Source organism: Otolemur garnettii, unplaced genomic scaffold, assembly GCF_000181295.1.
Source record: "Otolemur garnettii isolate 467f Iridium unplaced genomic scaffold, OtoGar3 scaffold00060, whole genome shotgun sequence".
Classification (NCBI taxonomy): Eukaryota; Metazoa; Chordata; class Mammalia; order Primates; family Galagidae; genus Otolemur; species Otolemur garnettii.
Window position 1 is genome coordinate 4,584,869 of NW_003852455.1, and position 26,604 is coordinate 4,611,472.

Sequence of the window (26,604 nt, forward strand, 5' to 3'; positions counted from 1 at the left end):
AAAAAAAAAAAAAAAAAAAGAAAGAAAGAAAGAAAAAAAGAAAAGGAAACGAAAGGAATGGCTAACTTTAAAAATATCTACAAACATAATTTAAAATTTTAACATTAAAAAATTGTATCTTGAATTAAAAATGCTATTGCTATTTTTGATTTTGGTTTATGGGATAATACATAGAAGCAAGAAAATTTGAAAGCTTTTGCTTAAACTAAAAATATGCCACTTTCCTACCATTCATGTGCTCCAGGCTTCTACGGTTTCCGTTTGTTCTGTTTTGTCTTGTTTTGGAATGTTATGATAAACACAAAAATAAATTCTGATGAGATGCTTTAGGAAGACTGCCTCTACGTGCCTAATTGTGGAAGTAGCTGGCAATCACATGAGGAGTTACTTTTAAAATCATGTACATTGGAGTCCTGATAAGTTTAAAAAAAATCTTTATTTTTAAAAGTAGTCTAAGTAATAACATTCCAGTGATCAATTTCCTTTTATACCTACTTTGATCAAATATCCATTGTATATAGTAAGAAAATTAAAATATTATGTGCCATTTTGGTTTAAACTGAAATTATCTGAAAATACAATAACAACAAATAAATCTGTAAGCATAATACCTCAGTTTTGCTTTTCTTTTCTTTTTTTTTTTTGCCATTTTTCGCCAGGGCCAGGTTTGAACCCGCCACCTCCAGTATATGGGGCCGGTGCCCTACTCCTTGAGCCACAGGTGCCGCCCAATACCTCTGTTTTTCAAGTACTACAATGTGATAAGTCATTTTCTCTAAGATGAATACACCTAGTCACAAACATCACTGTGACAGTCACTTAAACAAGACAGCAGGCCATTTAAATATTAATTGTGACTGAGGGGGCTTTCCTGCTCTGCCTTCTAAGAGTTTATAATCATGAAGAGTTGGAAGCTCCACACCTAAATGCTTCCTATAACCATAATAGAGCCACTGTTTTAAACATTAATAGTCTAAGAAATAGAATCTAGAAAAGTTGGTAATAGCAACTTACCTTTCAAATATAATTAGAATCTTCAAAGCACTTTTGCATGTTTACCTCAATACCTCACTAGACAGGACAAGAGGCTTGTGATAAATGTGAAAACATGCTCAGGAGATCACGTGTGTTTGAAACTCACATATAGGCCTGCTCACTCTGTTCAAGTTCCCTTGAGAGAACCATGGCTTGGTCCTGTTCACCTGCTACTTTTCACGGGATACCATTTATATCAAAGTAAGGAAATAACTCTTGGCATTGGGTCTCAGAGCAGGAGAGCTCTACTGGAAAACTCTGTCTTCTGCTACAGCACCAAGGACTATTTTTAGATGTTTTCCTTTCGCTAATTGTCTCTCCCTCTATGGGGAATTTCTATGGGTAGAATCCCAGATGAGTCAAGTTTCTCACTAGTTCTCAAAGAGACTGGAAAGACAAAGGCCATGGCTCAGGTTGCTCTGGGGACCAGAACTTCTTCAGAGATGTCAGAACAGTGGCTTGCAAGTTCTTCAGTGACCTCTGAATCCAGAGTGTTGGTGATCCCACTGAACACTGGGACTAAAAGGATTCAGAAAAGTAAGCCTAGACATAACTTCTTAAGCCTTGGAACCACCCCAAATGACCTTGACTGAAGCTCAACTTTGAAAGAAGCTAAGAGGGTGTGGAGCCAGTGGTGGCTGTGGGTTCCAGAGGCCCTCCAGATGTTCCATTTTTCTTCCACCACCTTTGAGAGAAAAGAGGAAAAGACTTCTTCAGGCAACTTCAACTTTCACTTGAACACTTAGGGAACATCAGAGGAACTGTGAATGTTTAGCCTAGAGAAGAGAAAGAGGAAAGGGGTAATGAAAACAAAAAAGCTCCTTTGCAGCTAACAGAAATAAATGGCCTTAAGACAATGAGGGAAGATGAAGTCAACTGTTGGCTCAATGTCAGGGTAAACCTTCTAGCAGGTTCCGTGCAATGAATTACCCAAGGAGTTGCTGAGTCCTCTGTCACCTGTATGGACAGTGGCAGTCATCAAAAGGGAAAGTGGTCCAAAACTTTATAGGTGGGGCTACATAATAATTGTCAACGCTACTTTATAAAAGTGTTTTCTTAGTCTTCACAGGAGGACTTTCTTTTAAAGATGAGAAAACAGATACAGAGAGGTTAAGGAATTTGTTCTGGGTTACACATCAAGCAGAACTTTGAACTTGAGCTGTTTGTCTAGAGCGTCAGCCATAAGATTCCGCAGACGACGGCGTTCTGTCACATTTCCAGCGTCCTTTGTACGTTTCACTTCCCTGACCGCCTCTAGGATTTGGGGGGAGTCGGGAGGGAGAAAAAAGAGAGAGATGTTGTTAGCGGAAAATCACGCCCTTTAAAGCACGGAGAAGCTTGTTGGTCCTCTGGGCCGGTTGGCAGCCGCAAAGCCTAGAAGAATCCTGGCGCCGACGTAACAGATTTCCCGCCTCACCTGCCTCTCCCTCTCCGCCTCTGGCATTCCCTCTGGCCCCGCTCCCCTCTGCGACTAAGCTAAACTTTTCCGGGAGACTGGAAGGATCGAGGACGATCACCAAGCTGCCAATCCTCTAGTCCACACCCTCTTTCCCGCCCTGATTTACGGAGAGACACCCAGGGTGGTAAGTGACTTACCCAAGGTCACAGAGCCCCAACTGAAAAATCCAGGGGTCCAAACTCTCGGCTCAGCCGCGGTGCGCACCCACGCACACCGTCCTGCTCGTATCGCTCACCCGAGAGCTTTCTTTATGCCACATCCCCGCCTCCCTACCCTCGCCCCCAGTTCCCCGGAGTCGCTTCTGACGCTCGGCGGCCTCCAGGGTCCAGCCCTTCCTGCGGACGCTTCCTTTCCGTCGGATTCCCACGCCGGAGGCGCCCTCGGCCCGCGGGACCGCTGCCTTCCGGGCTCGATCCGCCGCGCCGCCGGGACCCCGCGGAGCCCCGACCCCGGACGGCGGGGAAACCGCGGTGCGCGGCCGACCAGGGCGTTCCGGCAGACGCGGAGGGCAGAAGCAGAGGAGGTACCCCGAGATCCAGGCTCAGAAGGGCCGCGGCCGGCGGGGGCCCCGTCTTCGTCCCTCCGGGCGCCCCCCTCTGGAAGGAGGCACCGACCCTCCGTGACGTCCTCGGCGCAGCGCACCCCTCGCCCCCCTGCGGGCCGACCAGCCGCGTCCTCCGGAGAGTCCCGCGGGGTCACGTTCGGGCCCACCGGGGTGTGGCCGCGTCTCCGGCTCCCCGGAGGGCTGCCCCCGGCGGAGCCGCACTTCCTCGTCCCCGCCCGCGCTGGCCGCGGCGCCCGCCGCGCTCCTGCCCGGCCCATGTGCCGACTACCCTCCGCCTGGGACGCGCGCACCATGGACTCCGGACCCGGCTTCCCAGGACAGGCCGCCTTTCGGTTGGACAATTAGCGGAGGTGGGCGGGGAGTTGAAGAACCCCACACACGCGTCTCCATGAAGATTCTTGAGCTTTCGTGGAAGAAAGGAGTGCATATGCTGCAGTGTCTCTGTGGAAGGAGCCTGAGGTCCAGCAACAGCCTGAGTGGTGAGAGAATGTTCTTCCCCAACCCTGTAACACTGTTAAGAATATACCCCGTCCCTCCTCCCGGTCTCCCTCCGGCCTCCCTTCCCTCCTTTATCCAGCGATGTAAGTGTGGAAGAAGGCGTTTCCTGACTGGGGCCAGGTAAGGGGACTGCCGCTGGTTCCTTGTATTTTTTTGTAATCCCTGAAGTCATCAGCGCTGTATAGAACGGCGTTAGCTCTCGCTCCGCGCGCCCCGACTGCAGCCTGCGGGTATCTTTTCAAGGGGCTCTGGAAGTGACCTGTTTTCGCACTTTCTCGCGGCTCTCTCCGTGTGATGTGCGAGGGCGGCGTGTGACTTGGAGTTGTTCAGTGTCTCCTCCGAGAAGTTGCTGGTGCGTTCGACAGGAGAGGGGAATTTTAAACAGGTGACTGGCGAGGCAGGTATCTTTTCTTTCTCTTGTTTTGTCGGAAAAGTAGACCTGGAGGTGGTCGGGGTATGATTTCCTGGGAGAGCAAACAGTTTCTGTCCTTGGTGCTGAAACAGGAGACTCCCAGTTAGCCCTGGGCTTAATCAACCCGGTCCCTCAGGACATGCACAGGGAAGGAGAGAAAGAAAATCAGAACCTTTGGATGACCTGAGATACTGATAAAAATCATTTTAAAATTCTCATTAAAATTTTAAAATAGAAGAAATACCTAATTAAAATCTATAAGTGTGATTCTTTTTAGCTAAAGCTTTGCAAAATGATTTGCAAAATGATTGGCTGTTTCATCACATGTTTTTCCATGGTCTACCTCTATTTTTTTGAGGTGTAAGTTCCCTCTAACGTGATAGATCTATCAATCTTGTAAGTGCTAATTAAGTTTCTGTGTCTTTTGATTTTCCTTTACAATGGGAGTGGGGTGTGGGGTGAGAGAAGGGCACCTATTACGTCTAAACCCGTGACTCTGTAAAAGAATATATATGGGGGGCCCATAAATTGCAAATAACTTTACTTTCAAACATTTAACAGTCTAGTTATAGATTTTGTGTTTAAAACTCAATATGTTATTTTAAGAGTCTGATTCATTTGGCTAGGGTACCTATTTTCACTCTGTTCTGTACCAATGAAAATTATACTTGAAAAGATCAGAATTAGGATTCATTCATTCTTTAAAACTTTGGATTTCTGGTTACTCATCAGTCTACATGAAAATAAAACTATTTAAAGAACTAATTAGATAATTTAACTATATATGAAATTTGGAAACACATTTTCAAAATGAAACCAATTACTTCTATGTAATTAAGAAGATTGTGTTCATTCTTTTTTTTTTTTTTGCCACCTTATTTTTAAGTGCTAAAAAGATATCATACCTACATTCTAAACTAGTGGCCTTATGTTGAAGTTTTATGTTTTGATAATGCTTATTTCAAGAAGCCAGTAGAGATGTGTGTTGATACTATTTCAATTTTTCTGGTCCACAATAAGTAGAATGTTCATAGATTATAAATTATATATACATCTTTTAGTGGTGAAAAAATTTTAAGTGTTTATGGTTAGTAATAAAAAGTAGTTCATTGTGTCAAATTAGATAAAAGGTTCAAGTTATGTGCAGTGTCAGTTTCCCAAATGGTGACTCATCCAAATGGAAGGGTTAACTTACATGATTGGACAGTGTAGTTTGTCCTAAGCACAGGAATTAGAGTCTGAAGATTTAATGATTTAATTGTAAAGCAATATCAATAGGTCACAACAAATCTTTGAAAATCACATTTTTATTTACAAAAAGTGGAAATGATAGTTTCAGCACGGTTCCTGTGTCTGGCTTCATCTCAGATTTAACATGTGATTCTATGAAAACTGCTGTACCTTATTTATGTATGCATTTTTACTTAGTAGATAGTTTGTTCATTTTGAGGAACAATCACACTAGAGGAATTCTTACAAAATGGTATGACTACCCCAGTAGTGAAGATAAAGGTTTCTTTCCATGCTTTCCACAGACAGAGATAATATATCCCCATTGATTAAGACATTGTTTGTGGAAACTACACTGCCTTTGTTGAATTGGGACTCTTTTAAGCTTATAATTTTATGTAACTAGCACGACCTTGTTGTTTCTCAACTTACGCATAAATTTAAATTACCATGATAATAGTACTTACCTCATAGGTTGTGATAAAGATTAAATGAATTAATAACAGCTAAAGATTTAATTGAGCTCTCATTGTATGTTCTAATGACTTTAAGCAATAGCATTAAAATATACTAACATACTTAGTATATTTTATATGTTGTTATTACTGTGTTCTATTTTAAGTGATTTCTTTCATATGGCACATGCCTTAGCATGACCTCATAGCAATTCTGCATGTAATGTTGCCATGGCCAGTGTAGACATGCAGATGGAAGTAAGTCATGGCATCAGAGACTTTTTCTAGGAACAAATTTATAAAAATAGAGCCAGGATGAACCACTTTAATTTGTCAAACAATGACATCATATAGTAACAGAATTTTATGCCAGCTACTTCTTCCTCATTATTTTACAGTTGAAGGAAGCGAGACCCACAAATGACAGAAAAGAACAAAAATGACATAAGTTGTTATAATAGATAAAGAGTCTCCTAATTGATGGCTAAAATTTTGGAGTTGTAAATATTTATTTTATTTAATAAATGGGATAATAAAAATCAACTAATCATTACTTTTGTACTTTTTAGTGTAATTAAAATATATTTTTGCTCCTGTTTTTCCTGAGAATTATCAAATATTAACCTAGTTTAAACTAGTTGCCTAGTTTATCCATTAAGTCCTTTCTACTTCAGTAGGATGGAAATAACTTGGGCTATCAAATGAAAGACAGTCTTAGACAAAGTTAAGTGGATTGTTTCAGGATAAATTCCTGGTCTCTCATTATCTTTTTTTTTTTCATTTCTCAAAATGAAATGATTTTAAATCATTTTTTAAGCATGTGAAGCCCATACATTAAATGATAGGTTAGAATTTAAAATTCTAAACAAACCTTGTTAGGATAAGTGATACTTTTATTAATCTGACAAAGCATTGGTTCAAAGGGAAAGTAAGACAGGCTCATTTTTCTCTAGAGAAGGGAATTTTACAAAGAATCAGGCTCATAGTAATTAAAACACTATCTTTAATGCCTGCACTCACTCCTCTCAAGATGTAGTAGGGGAAAGAAGAAGTGTTTCATCTATAGGTTTGACATCACTTCAATAGGAAAGACCATTCTAATGCTGCAAAAAAGGAATTACAATGGTTGTAAGTTAGAGGAGAGAGAGAGAAACAGCTGTGCTTGCTTGCTTATGTTATCACTTTGGGTCACCCTTCTTCTGCGTGCCGTCATTCAGGGCTCTTCTGCCATATTAAATCATTTAGGAGCTTCTCATCTTGGCAGCCTGAAAAATTATTAGATGTCAACAGCGGAACTAAATAATCACATAAAATGGCCTTGATGGAGAATTTAAACACTTTAGACAAAAGTAAGTTATCAAACCTATTAAAAACTCATAAATGAAACTTAGTCACACCACTGTTTTTCAAGTATAGTACTGGCATCTGAATGAAAACTGCCCGCCTACAATCAAGTTGCATCAGACACTTGTATAACTAAGGAGTGCAGACTTTATTCTACAAGAGTCTAATGAGCCAAAAAAGAATGTTTTATTGCAAAGTGGTTGTCTTAGTATGTTTATGCTGCTATAAAGGACTACTTGAGGCTCAGTGATTTATAAAGAGAAAATGACTTATTTGGCTCACAATTCTTCTGGCTGGAAGATGAAGCATCTGGGGATAGCCTCAGGCCACTTCCACTTATGGTGAAAGGCAAAAGGAAACCAGTATGTGCAGAGATCACATGGTGAGAGAGAAAACAGGAAAGAGAGAGAGGTGGAAGGCATCGGGCTCTTTTTAACACTCAGCTCTCAAGGGCACCAACAGAGTGAGAGCTCACTTGTTACCATGAGGACTATGGGACCAAGTCATTCCTGAGGAGTCTGCCCAAATACTTCCCTTTAGGTTCCACATACAATACTGAGAATCAAATTTCAGCTTGAGATTTGGAGGGGTCAAACAAACCAAGTTAGCAGTTGTTATTTATTTATTTCCTGAGAAAGAATCCTCTGCAAAGAGCATTACACAGTTGTTGAAAACTCTGCTCTACCTTTACTTATAAGTATCCATATCACCCTTCAGTCTCTTTGCTTTTTCTTCAGAGGTGTATATAACAGATGCCTTTTAAAATCGGCACAAATGAAAATAACGTATTTATGGACTGAGGATATTTTAGGTTCAAATTCATTTTTCAGAAATTTACCAAGTCAAAAAATGAACGACAAAGTCCACCTTTTGAAGCCATGTATTCAATTCTTCACATTATTTTAGTATTGAAGTATGAGTGATTTTAGTGTGTAACTTCCTTCAATTATCCAATCTTGGAAACCTTATTCCAGGGTACTGATGGTTTATTTGTGGGAATTACCTTTATTGAAGAACCTTTCTTTGAGCTAGTTCTTATGTCTTAAGCTTAAAATTCTTTGATGCTCCAATGGCAAAGATTAATATGAGTCATTCAGTGTACCAAATGCCCATTACTTTCTTACAGCCTTCATTTTCAGAGGTTTTTTTTTTTTTTTTTTTTTGGCCAGGGCTGGGTTTGAACCTGCCATCTCTGGTATATGGGGCTGGTACCCTATTCCTTTGAGCCACAGGCACCACCCCATTTTCAAAGGCTTTGTTGTTGTTGTATTTACATGAGATTTTCAGTGTCAGAAAACTTCAAGAACTTAGCATTCATTAAGAGTTTATTTGCCTTATAAAAGCCATCTGCTAAGTGCCAACCACATACAAACAAATATAATAATCATTAACATTTTTCATAGACTTTATCTTTTTTGAGAAGTTTTATGTTCACAGCAAAATTGAGAGGAAGGTATAGAGATATCCTACATCCTGTATTCAATACCCTACTCACACTGTGCCAACTGAAGAACTTACACTGATGATACTGTACATTCTTTGGGTTTAGACAAATGTATTATAGCATGTATCCATAATTATAATATCATACAGAATATTTTCACTGTACTAAAAATCTGTACTCAGCCTATTCCTTTCTTAATCTCTGAAAACCACTGATCTTTTTACTATCCCCATAGTTTTGCATTTTTTGCAATACCATATGATTGGAGTAATATAGTGTGTACCCTTTTTATACTGATTTTTTTCACTTAATTATATAAATTTGAGTTTTCTCCATGTCTTTTCATGGCTTGACAGTGCATTTCTTTTAAGTTCTGAATAATATTCCATTGTCTGGATATACTACACTTATTTATGCACTCACCTACTGAAGGACATCTTGTTTCAAGTCTTGGAAATTATGAGTAAAGTTGCTGTAAACATCCATGTGCATGATTTTGTGTGGACATACGTTTTTCAGGTCACTTGGGTAAATACCCAGGAGCACAATTATTTCATTGTTTAGTAAAAGTATGTTCAGTTTTGTATGAGAGTATCAAACTGTCTTCCAGAATTTCTGTACCATTTTCCTTTTCCACCAACAATGAATGAGGGCTCTTGGCATTGCACATTCTCACTGCTATTTGGTGTTTTGAATTTGCACATTTTAATATAGTAGGTCATTATTGTTTCAATTTTTAATCCTCTAAAGGCATATGATGAACATCTTTTCATATGGTTGCTGCCTTCTGTGTAGTTTTGTTGTTGTTGTTAAGGTGTCTGTTCCTATCTTTTGGCCAGTTTTTAATTGGGTTGTTTATTTTTCTTTTTAGAATGGTCATTAGCCAGTATTTTGGGTTCTTTTGTTGGGCACATTGTGAGATGTCATCACTCATTCCCTTGATGTTACTTGTGACCATACAACTTGAACTGGCAAAGGAAATTTGAGCAGAGGCGACGTGTTGGCATGTGGAAGCTTTAATAGCCAGTGTGCATTTTACCTTAGATATGGTGATGTCCGAGGTAGTGGTTACTCCACTGGCCTGTGTCCCTGAGTGTCTGTAATGAATAGAGCCCCACTGTGTTATCCATGATGGATATTTAATACAAATAAGAAGTTAAAATTTCTTTTTGTAATTAACTTCATTTTTTAAGTTAGTTTATTATCTGGCTAATCTCGATTGATATAATATAGCAGCACAACTTAAATTATAAAATCTAGTGGAAAGTTATTTTACTATGTGTAAGTTTCTTTTCAGTTAAAACACTCTAAGTTCTCTATAAAATTATCCATATATTTATGTAATGTATGTAATGAATAGATGTATTGGGTTTTGTTCATAGTCTTAATTAATTTAACACACCAAGGTATGATGAAATTTTGTTATCATCCTTTTATTAAATTAGTATGTATCTGGGTGGCGCCTGTGGCTCAGTGGGTAGGGTGCTGTCCCCATATACAAGGGTGGTGGGTTCGAACCTGGCCCCGGCCAAACTGCAACAAAAAAATAGCCAGGCATTGTGGCGGGTGCCTGTAGGCCCAGCTACTCGGGAGGCTGAGGCAAGAGAATCACCTAAGCCCAGGAGTTAGAGGTTGGCTGTGAACTGTGATGCCACATCATTCTACCAAGGGTGATAAAGTGAGACTCCGTCTCAAAATAAAATAAATAAATAAATAAATAAATAAATTAGTATGTATCCAGAGCCTAGCTGGTGTAATGTTCCTTAAGTGATATCCACTTACTTCCCCCAAATGTATTATATCTCCAATGATTTTGCCTCCAAAACTTTGAAATTATTCTTTCAAAGTTGTAATTTTATTGCAAGGCTCTTAAAAGCTCAGTTGTTCCTTACCACTTACCCTAAAGTATGGAGTTACTCCATCATATCCAGGAAAGGAAGAATTAGCTACATTGCCTAAAAAGGCAGTAACAGTGTGGTAGCTCGTATTACTATAATAGTTTTGTCAAGCAAAGGAAAATGCAAATAAACAAATTTTCTTCCCACAGCTTATAAACTATGAGCTGTGCACATTAAGAAGAATACCAGGGCAGTACTTTGTGATAAAGGGATCGGGCTCAGGGCTTCCATCTGGGTCATGGACCAGCAATTTGTTTGCCTGGTTCAGTGTTAAGTACAGCAGAAGAGAGAAGGCAGGCCACACTTTTTCCAAAACCTAGGACATTTGCCTTATGCCTGTAGCCCATCCCAGTTCGTACCCCTTCTTTCCTTCTTCCTTTTTCCATCCAAGGGTAGAAAGTTAATGTCTCCAGCTTCAGATGTCCTTTTTCAATTCTGCAAACAATCTTTAAGGACAATTGCATGGTAGGATCTGTGTTAGACACTGGAGAGCCATCAAGGAGATTAATGCTTGAAAGCAAAAGGTGTAATCTGAGGCAGGATTTGATACCTGCCCAAACTGAAGCACTGGGGAGCTTCAGTTTGTTTCCTTTTAACAAACTCTTACCTGACTTAATGTTCAATGGTAAGAATCAACCAAGGGAAGAATAATTAATTCAATCTGGAGTTCCTATTAATGTCCCTGAGCTTGAAAAAGCTTTTGGAGTTCAAAAGGAAGCTCTTCGATCTGGCAAATGGGAGTGGTAATGGAAGGGAATAGTATCTCCCTACAGTATACTTCACCGGAAAAGCGTGTTTGAATAAAAATAAAATTAAGATGTAAAAAGAAGCAATTTTTTACAAAGGCAATAACTCTACAGCTCAATTAAAGGCTACTTAACTTTGCCCAATTTGGATGTCCTGCCAAATGATCTATACATCTCTCCTATTTCAACGTAAGTCTACTTGTTCACAGCAAGATACAATATATTAGCTTCTTAGAAATGTGCAAGTTCTGTTCTGTGCTACCAGAGTTATAAACATCCAGGGTGTACTTATAGATCTGCTTTTTCAATTTCAATGGAATATCTTAAGTCAATGGAATCATTTTCCTTTGTCTTAGCGCAGCAATTGTTATCATTACACCATGTCATTTTCATTGAACAATGTTATGAATGCTGTGTCCGAATATTTCTTCTGATGCCATAAAATGTGGAGCATTTGCATTTTGTAGGGTGCCAATCAGAAAGATACTGTGAATCTGCCAAGATAGTTTCTCTCACTGAAATGATCTTTTTTGTTTATACATAAGCTTCTAGTATCGTTCTACCCCCTCCACTCATTACTGTTTATAGAAACGATAGCATTGCAGTTGGTGTCACTGATTGCCCACGTTGTTACTTCAATGAAGCCAGCTGGGATGCAATTGCCTGGTCTTTAAATAAAACTTAGTGACACAAAATGAATCTCTTTTTTGAGGGGAGAGGGGTTGTTGCTAGCTGGATCATTTTCTAAGGCACTAATTATTTGCTTAACTTGGAGGAACTTGAGAATCAGTGAATCTCCATGTTGGCTCAGTGTCTGACCTTGGCACTAAGGAACTTGCGGGTGGATAGCAGAGTTACTGTCTTTATGAAGCCATTCTCAAAATGATGGTGATGATCCTCTTATGCCCAGACCATTTTAGCTCTCTGTAAATAACTCAATGACTGGTGATAGTGGATGTAACTGTGGTTCCAGTTACTCAAAGGCTGAGACCAGAAGATTAATTGAGATCAGGAATTCTGGGCCGTAATGATCTGTGCTAGCCAGTTCCTATAAGAATCATGGGAATTACCTGAGAGTGGCGAGAAACAGAGGGGGAGGGTGGTGTTGGCATTTTCTAAAACCAACAAGAGTTTTGAAAAGGAAGGACATCAATCATTATCTTTGACCTTTGGGCTTGCAAACTTCATTGTGAATTCCTTACAGTTATATACCACTAATAAACTAAGGCTTCTCCAGATGAATATTTATATGTCTGTGTACTCTATTTATCCTGAAAAATTTAAATATATCTATTTAAAATGTCTACGTGCTTATTTGTGTATGTGTATGTATATATGTTCATGCGTGTTTGGTTAAATGCGTCAAATATATGTTTGGTTAAATGCATCAAAATTTCTAATGACCATTGTCTTTAGGGAATTTGATGGGTGAGATGGAAGACTTCCTTTGTACTTTACATATGTTTATATTACTTACATTTTTATGAAAATATATTCCTTTCATAATTAAAATATAGTGATATATTTCAGATCATACAGTTTTCTGCTTATAGCAGAAAATGTAAAATCTCTGCATAATAAGAAAATCTCTTATAAAACTAAAACTCCATGTATGAAACTCCATTTTATGTGTGAATTTTTTAAATAAAATATATCACATAAAAGATGTCTTTTCTTTCTTTCTTTCCTATGGGACCAAGCAATTATTCTAAATATGGTGAAATAGATACACACCTTGAAATGTCTGGAAAATATTTTTCCAAAAGAATTGTAAGACGCTGTTATTAGTGATATTTACATGGAGAGAGATATTTTGAAGCAGCGAGAAGAGGCTTTCCTTTTTTAAAAAGCTTTGTGCATTTCTGTGCTGCTTCCGCAATGATTTGTACATATTGACTTTATTTAAATGGAAGTCAGGATGTGGCTAGATGGGAAATTGTGGCTCATTTGTATTTTATTCTTTCTTTAATTTGTATTAAAAATACTAATGCTTATATTATTTTATAGAAGATTCTCACAAACATCATTTATTTTATTTTATTTTATTTTATTTTGAGACAGAGCCTCAAGCAGTCCCCCTGGGTAGAGTGCTGTGGCATCAAAGCTCACAGAGATCTCCAACTCCTGGGCTCAACCGAGTCTCCTGCCTCAGCCTCCCAAGTAGCTGGGACCACAGGCGCCCGCCACAATGCCTGGCTATTTTTTGGTTGCAGCCCTCATTGTTGTTTGGTGGGCCTGGGCTGGATTCAAACCCACCACCTTAGGTGTATGTGGCTGGTGCCTTAGCCACTTGAGCCACAGGTGCCAAGCCACAAACATCATTTTTTTTTTTTTTTGAGACAGAGCCTCAAGCTATCCCCCTGGGTAGAGTGCCGTGGCATCACGCTCACAGCAACCTCCAACTCCTGGGCTCAAGCGAGTCTCCTGCCTCAGCCTCCCAAGTAGCTGGGACTACAGGCACCCGCCACAACGCCCGGCCATTTTCTGGTTGCAGCCATCATTGTTTTTTGGCAGGCCTGGGCTGGGGATTCGAACCCACCACCTTAGGTGTATGTGACTGGTGCCTTAGCCTCTTGAGCCACAGGCACCGAGCCCACAAACATCATTTTAAATGCTATAGTTATTAGTCTACCCACTATGGTTAGATATTTGGATCATATCCATTTTTCTGTGTTTTTAAATTTTGTTGTGATGAATATCCTTCTGTCAAACTCTTTGTGACCTGTGGGCTTGGAGGACGACATTGGTAATAACATTCATTTCCCTTCCTTCCCTCTACTTCTTAATTCTGAGTTCAAAACACTTGAGGAAATAGACAAAGTTGTCAAATGGCCAGCTGTTAGATGTATCTGCTTTCCTACTGGATTGCTGACTACTAGGTGGGAGAAGGATCAAAATCCAAGTTAACACCCTTCTCCCAAAACCAAATCTTGATATAGATAACTCACCTTGGGGGGGAATTTAGATCTACAGGGTAAACTCACCTGCTGGGAATTTTAGCCTCATCCTCGCTGACTCCAATAGTAGTGTTGGAGAAATTCAGATCTTACATCTACCTGTAAAGGCAGGTGTAGGTCCTGACCTGGTCGTGGCCACCTAGCAACTCAGAATGCATCTAGCCTGAGGGCAGGTATGTTCACAGAGAAAGAAGTAACAGTAAGCTAAGCCTCACTTGCTCTGTTTTAATCCCTTGATCTCAGCAATCAGACTTGTTCTCTACCTTGGAAAGGAGTTAGAAGGCTGGCTAGAAGGGTGGAGACGTTCTTCCCAATGTTTTGGGAAAGGCAGAAATGCCTCTTTTATGGGTCAAGAAGTACATGTGGAAAAAGAGAGAGAATATTAACTCTTACAGTGTGTGATCTTCAAAGGCATGAAGATTCCTAAAAACAGTAACCTACCAATGAGGGGGGAGTCAGAGACTGACCCCAACTCTGGGTTCTTTTGCATATTTGTTTATGGAGGACAACTGAACATACAAAAAGAAAACATTAGTGGAGGCAGTACCTGACCCCTCCATTAGAATGTGACTGTTTTAAGGGTGCTGATGTGTCCTCTAGTGACTCACACTCCAGCCAGCAACATAATATTTTCTTTAAATCTTTTCTACTACTGCACCCTTTCTATGCTAAGATTAGGGTGACCAGATTTTAACATTTGTAAAGCGGGACAACATGGCCGTGGGGCGGGTCGGGAGCAGGACAGGGGACAGGACAGGGCAGGGCCTGACAAGAATGCAAACTTTGATAAGCAGTTCTCGATAATCACTTCTCAACAATTATTTGTTATTATTACAGTTTAACATTATAAAATTAACAAAAATAATGTACAACTCATATTCTGGCGAAATAGCCACATGGCAGCCGAAAACTATATATTCCCTTCCTATATATCCTCCTGCCTGTTCCTGCATTCTTTCCAAAAAATTAGGACTTTTTTAAAACATGGTGGACATGGGACAAATTGTTCAAAAGCGGGACATCTGGTCACCCTAGCTAAGATCCACTGTGCAATCTGTGTCTTTTAAATCTTTATTAGGTAAAAACAACAATATATTCCTTTCATTTCTTTAATAACTAATGTGAGTTAAACCTTTCATATGTTGATTGACCTTCTGCATTTCTCAGTCTTTTAGGATATGCAAGGAAGCATCTTTTTTTTTTGAGTTTTAAGAATATGGAAATCACTTGTTATCAACCCATGTAGTGACATAGGAGTGATTTGAATTGAGACAGTTTACTATTTTCCAAATTACTATTAACATTATAATTTTCAAGGAGATGTTTTTCTAACCAACTTTGAGATAGTAAATTTGAGATGGTAATTTTTATTTGTTTGCTTTGTTTTTTTTTTTTTGGAGAAAGATTTCATAGTTTTCCTCTGCAACTTTTGGGCATGTTGAAGGATGTCAATGATATAATGTGTTCAGTTGTATAGTCCAGTACTAAAAGAGAGAGAGAGAGAGAGGGAAAGGGAGAGAGAAAGAAAGAAGTACCTCAGTGCTTCTTGATTTTCAATTTCTAGGCTGTACCATGTTTGCATAATGTGCTTGAAGGCTAATGTTGTTCTGACCGTATGCTGACTGAGGCCTCCACTACCATGTGTGATCACATTGGATTGTTCCTTAAAAGACTCATGCATATATGTATTGATATATTTTCTAATTATATTATTAGTACAAATTCATCCTAGTAACCTGAAAAAATACAGAGAAACAAAAGGAAAACAGAAATGACCCGTGGTCTCAGCCTAGATAACCACCGTTCACATTTGATACACTTTTTCCTTTTACAAAATTAAATTACACCATAATATCCTAATGTGAACATTTCCCCTTTTTAATCGATATCACAGTGTGTTCCATGTTAAATTACGTATATATATTTGTTTTGGAGATGAGGTCTTACTCTGTCACCCAGACTAGAGTATAGTGCCATGGTCATAGCTCACTGCAAGTTCAAACTCTCTGGCTCAAGCCTCCTATGGCCCTTTAGCCCCCCAAGTAGCTAGGACTACAGGTACATGCCACCATGCCTGTCTTAAATATATTATTTTAATGTCTGCATAGTATTCACTTACATGTGGGGTAGCATAATCAACTTAACAAATCCCTTTGGTTAGACACTGGGATGTTGCTGTGTTGTGTATCTCTATATAAGATCAATCTATCTAGCTTTTAGAGGTTAGTGGCTCTCTCCCTCACCACGGTGATGTCTAGTGTTTACTATGATGCCTGCCACTTGTAAGGAGCACAGAGATATTTTGCTTAAATGAATGTATTATGTTTTATGGGAAAATTCATCAAAGTCCAACCTCGGGTATTGGTGCCTCACTTGTTGGCTCTGCAGTTTCCGTGGCAGGATGTCCTCAGTCCCAATCTTGGGATGAGCTGCTTCCCCGACATGTTATAGGAGGAGAGTCAGGATAGAAGACAACGAAAGCTTCCTTTGGTCTAGACCAACTTCTGGCTTACCCTTTCTTGGCCTGGTAAGACCCTAGAGGAACTGAGCACTGTGCCACCCCATCCTAGGCCACTAGCTCTTGCTTTTCACATGGCGCTTCTCTCACATTTGTAGAAGAGATAACAATTATGTTGGTTCTCTTTTCTGTTCCATGTGTTTAAATAAGCATGGAGCACATTTGAAGATTTTTGCAACTGTTAGAAGATATATAACAACTATGGTATTTAAAAGTTCCTGAAATTGCTATCGTCACCTTGTGCCCTGTTATTTGGGCTATGTAGTTGAAGGTAGAGAGAGGCTTGATAGGGATAGTAGAGGAGTGTGTAGGGGGGGAAAGAAGGAAAGAGCCGAACAAAATCCCAAAGAGTTATGTTTGAAAGAGAATTTGCTTTTCTTTTTTCACATTCTGAGCAGAAGTGATAAAAAAGAACAGAATGACCTCCTAAAGTCCCGTCATAGAGTTCAAGGAAAAGGGTGAAGACTAGATATACAAAGGTTGAAACCCAGGAGTTAAATTGCCCCCTAGGAGGGGACACCACTTGTTGAAAGTCCACACGGCTCCCCGACAGTCCTTGCAACACACATTTTGACAGAGACGGAGGCAGAATCGAGAGCTTGAGGAAAGGCTTTGAAGACAAAGCTTAACTGGCTGTGCAACTCTCAGCTGGTTCCTTCCCTTTCCTGTGTCTCATACGTGAAATGGGGCTTGAAGATAATGCTTGGTTATAGGATTGTTCTGAGGATTACAGGGATTAATGGGCTTAAGGTGCTTAACTTGTGAAATCCTGGACATGGAGTCACTACTTAGTACTCTCTGCCTTTTTTCTTTTTGCCTCTCATCCTTCCTGGTGTCATAAAATCCCAAATGTACGCTGTTAGTGTATGGTTTATCCTCACTCATCTTTCTCTTCACTTATGGCAGAAGTACGTGCACACATACTAAAGGTTTGGATTCATTTGACATTTTTATCTGTATGTTGAACTTTTCCTTATTGTTTAAGACAGGAAATTTACTCTAATAAATGAGTAAGATGAGTATGTATCTAGTTAATTTCCATAGGACTAATAATAATGTACATAGAATTGAGAAACTTTGAATTTGATTTCATTGATAGAAATCAACGTAAAGTGGCCTTGAGGAGTAATTTGGCTGCAACTGATGAGTTGGCTGACATAACGGTAGATAACTTAATTTTTTAGAATTAACTGAGTAGCACTACTACTTAATAGTCTATGATTCTGGATTTTTTAACCTGCTCTTGGGTTGGTAGATTATTTAGAGGATCAGGACAGGATGCAATCACAAACCATATTAGGTTTGAACACTGAAGATTCAATATAAGTGGAAAAATTCTGACTTCATCAACTTGTGACTAAAAATTCAATTCACTTTCATTTTTCAAGTCCTGACAACTATGCTCATTCAGTTGGTCACTGATATTTCCATTCCTCAGCTGAGTTTCCCTCACTAAATGATTTCCAGGATGTCCACAGATTTGTCCTGGTGTTTTTTTGACATCTCCACTAACTTTCTTCACCCTGAACCTTTGCAGTGCAAGAACTTTGCCACCCTCCTCTTTCAATCTTAAGAAAAACTGGACTGTGATTCTTCATAATAATTAAATGAATTCCTAAGAAAGGCAGAAGTGTGTATCAGTGCCAAGAATGGAAATCTAAAGACCTATATTAGCTATCACTGATCTTCTAATCCACAGGACATGTTCTTCCCTAGAAGAGCTTCCAGTTCCTTTCTCTTTAAGTCCTAGCCTATTTTTGCACGATGGGTAGTCTTTATTTTCTCCAAAAATTAGACATTAGTCTCAATTTTAGAGAGCAAATGAGGGATTCCTCGCTCCCATTCCAGGGTTCATTGCTTTTTATTGTAAGATAACTGAAAGTGGAGCATTCACTTTCTTTAAGAGAAACACTTGTTCTCACCACAAGATGTGTCTGGCCACTCCCAGTTCAGTAAAAGCAATCAGAGTCGTGGGTGTTCAGGTTATTCTGTTATGAAATTCCAGAAGGGAAACACGCAGTCAAGCCCTGGTGTCATCTTACCTTTCTGCTCTCTTTCCTTCAAAGTAGATTGCAAAGAAGAAGAGGCTGGCACGCTATTTAAGGAATGATCTGTTCTTACAGACTCTTGGGACAAGTAAGACATGTCTTTTAAGAATAGTGAACAAGAATATTCAAATTAGACAGTCTAAATGCAGGGGGAAATTCTTTAACTTTGCATAAACTTGGTTCTGCTCAGAACATGTCCAATGCAAATTACTAAACAAATACTTGCCATCTCAGATGGAAGCATCTGCTACAATGGGAGTGGTGCAGGATTTCCTACAACAAAAAATAGAAAATCGATTTAAACTGACTTATACTGTATTTGTATAATTAGGAAACTCAACCAGGTAGTTCCTATCAAAGCAAAGGAAAATTTTAATCTCCATCATGGGGGCAAAAATTACTAACATGACTGAAAATGGTATATGTCTAGTTATAAAAATTTCAAAGTTCTAACACTTTAGCTCTGGAAAAGCGAAGACGGTATGGAATATTGCTTAAATCATATATTTTTCAAGCAGCATTACTAAGACACGTTCTTGCACTGCACTCAGTTCAAATTCTAGTTGAATGCAGTGGTTAAGTTGTTTTCATTCACTCACAGCTAGAAACAGTCTCGTTGCAGTCAACATATGTGAGTTATCTTTATGACTTTGCCTTACAACATGCAATACTTACGGATTCCATGATCTCAACTGGAAGTCGTGCTCATCGCACTGGCATTGGGAAGGCACAAGAGGGAATAGGAGATAAAATATATGTAATTAGTTTTCAAGGTTAAAATACAGAAAGAGTAAGAAAATAAGAGGACACATATTGATACACCTAAGACTGAGAGTGAACAAACTGCTGACTTGATGGGTATGAGTTCAGGTTTTTTAATACAAAGAAGCCCAACATTACTGACACATTTAAAATTATTAGAACTCACCCCCAGCTTCATTCCAGCTGCTCCTCTTCGGGTGTAATGAAGGTGGTGATTTTAATCTGTGTTCCTCTAGTCTGTGTGTGTGTTTGTATTCTTACAATACCGTGTGGGGTGTTACTGAAGTTTGTATAAATGGTATCCACCTGTTTGTTAGCTCTCTGCATCTTATTTTTCACTGAATTTTATGTTTTTGAAATTCATGCCTGTTAATATAAATTTAACATGTTCAGAAAGATGTAGCCCGGTGTGAGGTAGTCTGCTGAAGTGGTCTGGGTTTGACCTGGCTCTCAGCCTTACCACTGTGACCTTGGACAAGTTCCTTAACTCTTCACTGCCTCAGTTTCTTCATTTATAAAATGGCCATAACGATAGTATCTAACTTACAGGGATTGTGCGGCGGGAGTAAAAAGAGTTAATACGCCTAAAACTCTTAGAATAGCACCTGACTCTTGTTAAGCACAATGTGGGTGTTTATTATCTGTAATTTACTTGGGGATGTATATTGACTCATAATAAGAGAAGCACCATGGCCTGGCTGATAGTCCCTGATTTCTTACATCCATGTTAACTAGGAAAGTACCTCTGTATCCAGAGTTGGATTAGTCTCAGTAGCAACTGGGGATTGAATTGGGCATAATGGGAGGTAATGTAAACAGGTGAACTCCAGAGGTCAATAATCTTTTGACCTGGGCTGGTTGCACAGGGGGCTGGCATCAAGGGAATTTGCAGTACCTGCTGAGAAATTGCCTGACGCCTTAGTGGGGCAAGTTGGTTTTATTGTGTCAGTGGTACCACAGGGACAAGGGATAATGGTCTGAAGTCCTATTCAGTTTTCTAGACCTTGTCCTCCTCTGCTCAGATAATAGATACATTTTGTCATCTCACCTTTTAAATTGAGAGGGCGTGGTTTTTGGTGGAGCTGGAACTAGAGTGAGCACTTGAGACTGAAGCAAATCCCTCTAGGGGTTGAAGAGGAAAAATAAATGAAAGCGAACAGGTGAGCTGAGAATGCCCAGTGACTTCAGATCGGTGTCAGATCTGCTTTCTAAGCCACCTGGGCCTCCTTAGCAGGTTTCTCCTACTAATAATAGCCAGCTCTCTCAAAAAGGTCCAAGGGCATTCCTAATGCAGATATTAAAGCTGACCTTGGCCTTTGTTCTGGTTGGCCTCCTTACCTTATGAAGCCTTTTGGAATAACTACATTTCAACAATTCGAATGCACCTTGCTGTCATTATCCCAACACAGATGTTAAGAAGCAAAAATAAGACGTGGGTTGTAACCTTCTAATGAGGAGGGACCGATTATCTTATTATACATAGAGAGCATAAGTGATTCCAAATGTAAAATCAGAGTGTTGGGGGCCAGCAACAATTGTGGGGATTGAACACAGCCTTTTATTTAGCAAAGAAGAAACCAGAAACCAAGAGTCAGCAAGGTCAAGACTGTTTTTCAAAGCCCCACATCTGTGTAAAGTGGCTGGATCTTTGACTTTGACCTCTTAGTGCACTGTGCATTCAGAGACCTGGGTTGAACTCTTTGGCTCACACCATGTATGACCTTATCTTAGAAGGCAGCTTTTTCAACCTCTGCGAATCTCAAAATTGTCATCAGTAACGTGATTATAATCATTCTTGCCTCTATCAATGCATTATCATGACGTATAAATAAAATAGTGTGTACAAAGCATAAAATCTAAGGAGTAGGACAAGGATATAACTTATTTGTTATTACTGTTATTATCGTTGATGCCCTCGTAACGGAAAGCTAACAAGAGATAAGTAAAGCGCCATTTCATGTTGTCTTGGAGAAAAAGTTAATGGCCAAAGCAAGTTATACCAACGTGAAACTGATAGCTTCTTTGGAATAAGAATTACATCTTCCAAAAGCCATCTTTTTGCACACAGTTTCTTTTTTATCCTCCCTGTTATGGTGCTGCTTGTGGAGGATGCTGTTCTCATCCATGAAATAGCACATCTTCAGTCACATTGTGAACTGGGATAACATGACAAAGGATAAGGCATTTTGTTGACTTAAATTTAACTCACTCACTCGTGACTGGTTAACTAGAGTCTTACAGAGAACACGGTAATGAACTCCAATGCTCAGACTCACTTCTGCTATTGAGGGCTTGCAGCACTCTAGTTCTCAGTTAGTAGTGAGCAAACAGACATGAAGGTTTACTTTCAGGAGCTTTGATTTGTGAGGCAGAGAGGACGGACGAGACACGCCTACTTGTAGTTGCAGTAACCACGTTAACATACAGCAGCAGCTAATGAAAATAACTGCACAGACGGAAGTAGGAAAAGTTCATATGAGCACTAGTGATCGGACTTGTACAGAGACGTAATTGGGTTCCTAGTATGATATTTTTGTATTCCGGGCTTTGGGTATACAAAGACAAGTCAATTCCTGCCCCAAAGAGTTCACAATTTGGCAATAAAGACATGTTTAAGGATAGGTGCTAGACTAAAGGTGGGAACAGTTTACCTTGGGAGCAGAGATGTGTGGTGGTGGTAGGTGTGTGGGAGTGTGTGTAGTTAAGAAGACTTAACTGGGAAGGGTTAAGGGGATGATGCTCCCCCAAATTTTATTCTTTTATAAAATAATCATCCAACTGGCATAGAAAATGATCAGAAAGAGCACCCTAGGCAAAGGGAAAAAATATGGACCAACACATGGGGCTGAGAAGGAATATGTGTTTCAGACTAAAGAATTTTTTTCTTCTTTCATTCTTTTCTTAATTTATTTATTGATGGCTTGTTCTTTGCCAGGTACTATTATAATTTCTGGAAATTCAATGGTGAACAAAACCATGTCTATTTTGAGAGCTTAGTTTGTAGCACAGACGTGAAACAAAAATAAATAAACTAGCATGCATATGATATTATGTCAGGTGGTGGTAAGTGCTATGAAGAGAATAAACCCATTGAAGGAAGGATCTTCTTTAGGAAGAGATCTTCTTTAGATAGAACAGTCTTCTCTGAGGGAATGGCTTTTTAGTAGAGACCTAAGAAAGTAGGGAGCAGGGCTGCAATCACCTAGGGAAAACGTGCTCCAGCTGGAAAGAATAGCAGGTGCAAAGGTCCTGGGGCAGGAACACGCTTAACATATTTAAAGAGGAGCAAGAAGGTCAGGGTGACGGGAGCAAAGTGAGGAAGAATGGTAGGAAAAGAGATTATTTGCAGTCTTATAGGCTGTGGCAAATATTTTTCTGTGAATTGTGGGAAGTAATGGAGGGTTTTGAACAAAGATGTTATGAGCCATTTACATTTTAAATGGATCACTCTGGTTGCAGTATGAAAATAGACTGTTACAGAGAGACCATTTAGTAGGTTATTATGGTATTTTTAGTGAGAGGCTTGGAATAGAGTGATAATGTGCTAGGTGGTGACACGTAGTCTGATTTGGGATATATTTTGAAGGTAGAACTGCCAGGATTTGCCAACTGATTGACAGTGAGGCTTGTGAGAAATGGAGGGGCAAAGATGACACAAGCAGTGAATCCTGAGCAGTGAGGCCAAGAGGGAGGCTTCTTACTGAGCTGGGAATTAAGCAGAGTAGAGCTGCTTTGTGAGAGGGTAAACGTGTTCAGCATGACTATGTTAACTTTGACATGAAGTAGAAAAGACCCATTGAATAAAACATAAAATTCAGAAACTTAGGAAAGGCTAGGGCTGCAGAAATGCATGTGTAATTCATCAGCGTGTAGATGCTATTTAGAGCCACAGAACTGTATTTAGTCACATGAGGATCTGGTGTGGATATAGACGAGAAGAGATTTAAGGACTAAGCCTGTGATACTCCTATATTTAGCCAGCAGGAACTAAATCCCAGCAAAGAAACCAGAAGGAGTGGCTCGAGAAGTACAGGAAATTCGGGAGAGTGTGATAACACAGGGAGTAAGTTGGAAAAAGTGGCGAGAAGGAATGACCAGCTGGGTCGGGTGATGATGGGATGTCAGACTGAGAACGGAGCTTTACTTGGCAAATTGTGGAGGCCCTTGGTACCCAGGGTGAGCGGGTGCGGTGAAGAAGCAGGTGTCAAAAGTCTGACAGGAAAGGGTTCGGGGATGGAAATTGACACAGCGAAGACAAGATAGAAAAGTCTTTCTAGAAGTTTTGTACTAGCATTCTATGCAGAAATCAAGGAATGTGAGAACCTGGGAACATCGTTTCTACGAGAAAGATTATCACATACTTATATGAGTATGATATTGACTCATACTCAATCACTCTCATCTCAGCTGAGATCAGAGTGATTGACTAGGAAAAGACAAGCTGATTTTGTAGGAGTGGGGCCATAATCCAAGTATAAGTGGCATTCCATGGCCAACAAGTGCCAGGTGTGGACCAGCTGCCTCAGACTCTTGTTAAGCAATCAGATTGGGTTGTCCTACACCAGACTTCCTATGTGTCCGAAGGCCCCACATTGTTATGCTTTAGAAACACTTCCCTAGTGATTATAATGTAGAGCTAGGTCTGAAAGCAAGGTGTCGCAGGGGTGGTAAGAATCCATTAGCCAGAGGTGGCAGAAGTGGGGGCTGGAGAGTTTGACTGTGTGTAAGTGTTAACCTTTTAGCTATGGTTTTTCTTGTTTTTCAATTTCCCCTCTTAAGAACGCTATTAGCATTGGGCACTGGAGGCTGCTAATGATTTTCAGAGCTCATGTGGCCTCTCGGAGAGGTATTTATGGAAGTGTCTAGTTCTCACTAATTGTGATTAGAAAAGACTTTGATCGGGAATTTAAACAAGTGGCTACCTGTTTAAAAGCGTGAGGATCATGTGTCTTCCTGTCTTGTAGGAATACACAGAAATAGCCAGGAGACTGCCAAATCTAGCTCAGACATGTTCAGGTATCTGGGTCAGAGGAGAACGTTAAGACTTGCACCCGATCTATTGTCTACGCATCTTAGAACCAAACTAGGTGCTCGGCCTCGTGATCACAGAGATACAAAGTTGCAAAGAGATATTGGGTCTGGAATCCAAATACCTGCGTTACACTTTTGGCTCTGTAACTGACAAACTGAATCTTGACAAGCTTTGTGTATTTGTATGAAGAGGAGTGTGCTAAATACTTTCCTTGCTTCCATCCTGGAGTGTTGTCGTGAACGCCAAATAAGTGAAAAACACTTCATGATTGATAAAGACTGGCTTGTAGAGCGCCCCTCAGCGGGCTGTTAAACATCCGATATGAAGCAGAAACAAATGACCTAAGATGTCATGGGAGGGAGCGAGTGAGTTTTCTGAGCTCTAGTGGAGGTTGGAGGGGAGGTGAGAGAGAGGAATGGGAGGCACACTTGGTTACACTGACGGGGGAAGGATTTTGGATTTCGTTCAGAAGGAGTCCAGAAATACTACACTTAACCTTTTCACTTCTCAAGTCCTCAGATAAATCTCTGGATACTTGTTCTGTCATTCTGGCCTCACTCAGGGGATCAGAACAGTGTCATGGGTGTATGGGTTGGACTCTTCTAAATGACAGAAAAGATGTCAGCCTCTAGGGGCTTTTTATGTCTTCCTTCAGAGGAATTACTGCAGAATAAAACATTGCTGCAGAATAAAAGAACTTTGAACACATAGGTTTGAACGAGTGTGTAAATGGAGTGCAAGAAGCAACAATTTAATTGATGGGCCACTAGAGTTAACATAAGCCCCTTTGATGGACTTACCAGCTAACTGTGCTGCTAATGCCGCGCTCGTGTTTTATGAATTGACTCAGATTGATGTTGCTGGGAGATATTTCCAGAGACAATTCAGTCTTTTTACAGAAGAGCAAGTTGAGGTTCAAAGAAGGAACGTGCGAAAGAAGCACACGGGATTAGAACAGAGACCAAGGCCTGGGACTCGATTGTTCCAGAGCGTTCTCACTCTCCACATTTCCATTTGTCTCCTAAATTTGTAATTTCCATCATGACATATTGAGATTTTTCTGGAAGTAATTTTATAACATCACTTGTTATCTCTCCCACCCTATGTGTAAGTTGGAATACATATATGTATATTTTGAAACTAACACAAAGAAGAGCATCTCTAAGGAGACTTTTGCCCATACTTAGTGATACCTGAGGAGCAAATATCACCTCCCACCATAGCCCAAAACTCTAGAAATCCATGTACTTCCTGAATAATTTTGCTATATTTGTAACAATCTCCCTGGATTGTTACTTTTTCTTTACATCGACACACCTAAAAAAAAAAAATCAATTAAGCTTTATCCTAACAACAGCATCTGTAAAATCACAAGTTTTAAACATGCTGTTTTTTTCCTAATATAAAAATAATTATTTTAATGTAATGAAAATTTTTTTCATGGTTTCATCTGGGTGTCAACTGAGATCACTGTGCTTACTATACTTTGGAAAATACTGGAGAAATGAGACTATTTCAGCAAACTCTCTGCTAATGTAATATATAATAGTCATTTCCTTCTTCTCTTCCCTTCCCATCCCACTACTAATATCTGAGTAATTTAAGTGAAAAAAAAAACAAAACCGCTCATCCCTACCTGTGTGTGTGTGTGGTGTATGCTCATATATGAGGGTTGTTCAGCTGTGCAGTGTGAAAAATAGAGACCTACAAGACTGGATACTTTCTGGGCAGCCTCCTATGCCCACACGTGTTCACACACTCATACACAATTTTTTTTTCTTTCTCTTTGAGGGTGGAGACAGTAATGAAAAGTAATGTGTCAGAAAAATAAATCAGTCGGGATACATTTATATATTAATTAATGGTAAGAATCTCTAGGAAAGGTGAGGAAGTTTGCAAAATAAGTGTTTCTTTCCTGCTCAACTAGTGATAGGTTGTTTCTGAACTGGTTCTCATTAGAGATGTTAGACGTCAATAAAGTCTACTCGAGGAGTTTTCCTTCCTGTGGTGCCACCGAAAGGTCCACACAAACATGAACACAGAATTCCAGATTCGGGTGGGAGATTTTCGTCTGTAGTGTGAACGCTCATGCGTGAGCGATGGCACTCCAGTTTGGTCTGCAGTGTGAACGCTCGTGCGTGAGCGATGGCACTCCGGTTTGGTCTGCAGTGTGAATGCTCGTGCGCGAGCGATGGCACTCC

At 39.9% G+C, this 26,604-nt stretch overlaps 1 protein-coding gene across 2 annotated transcripts in view; it reads left to right on the forward strand.

The window, feature by feature from the left end:
• Positions 1-26,604, forward strand: part of FGF12 (fibroblast growth factor 12) — a 530,610-nt gene that overhangs the window by 187,939 nt on the left and 316,067 nt on the right. The window contains exon 1 of one of the 2 annotated variants that reach the window (XM_012806902.1): positions 3,448-3,538. The exons of the other annotated variant lie outside the window; for it this stretch is intronic. Within the exon in view, the coding sequence (XP_012662356.1) occupies positions 3,448-3,538 (91 nt within the window). Of the gene's footprint in view, positions 1-3,447; positions 3,539-26,604 lie in introns of those variants that run through there. 2 annotated transcript variants of the gene reach the window in all.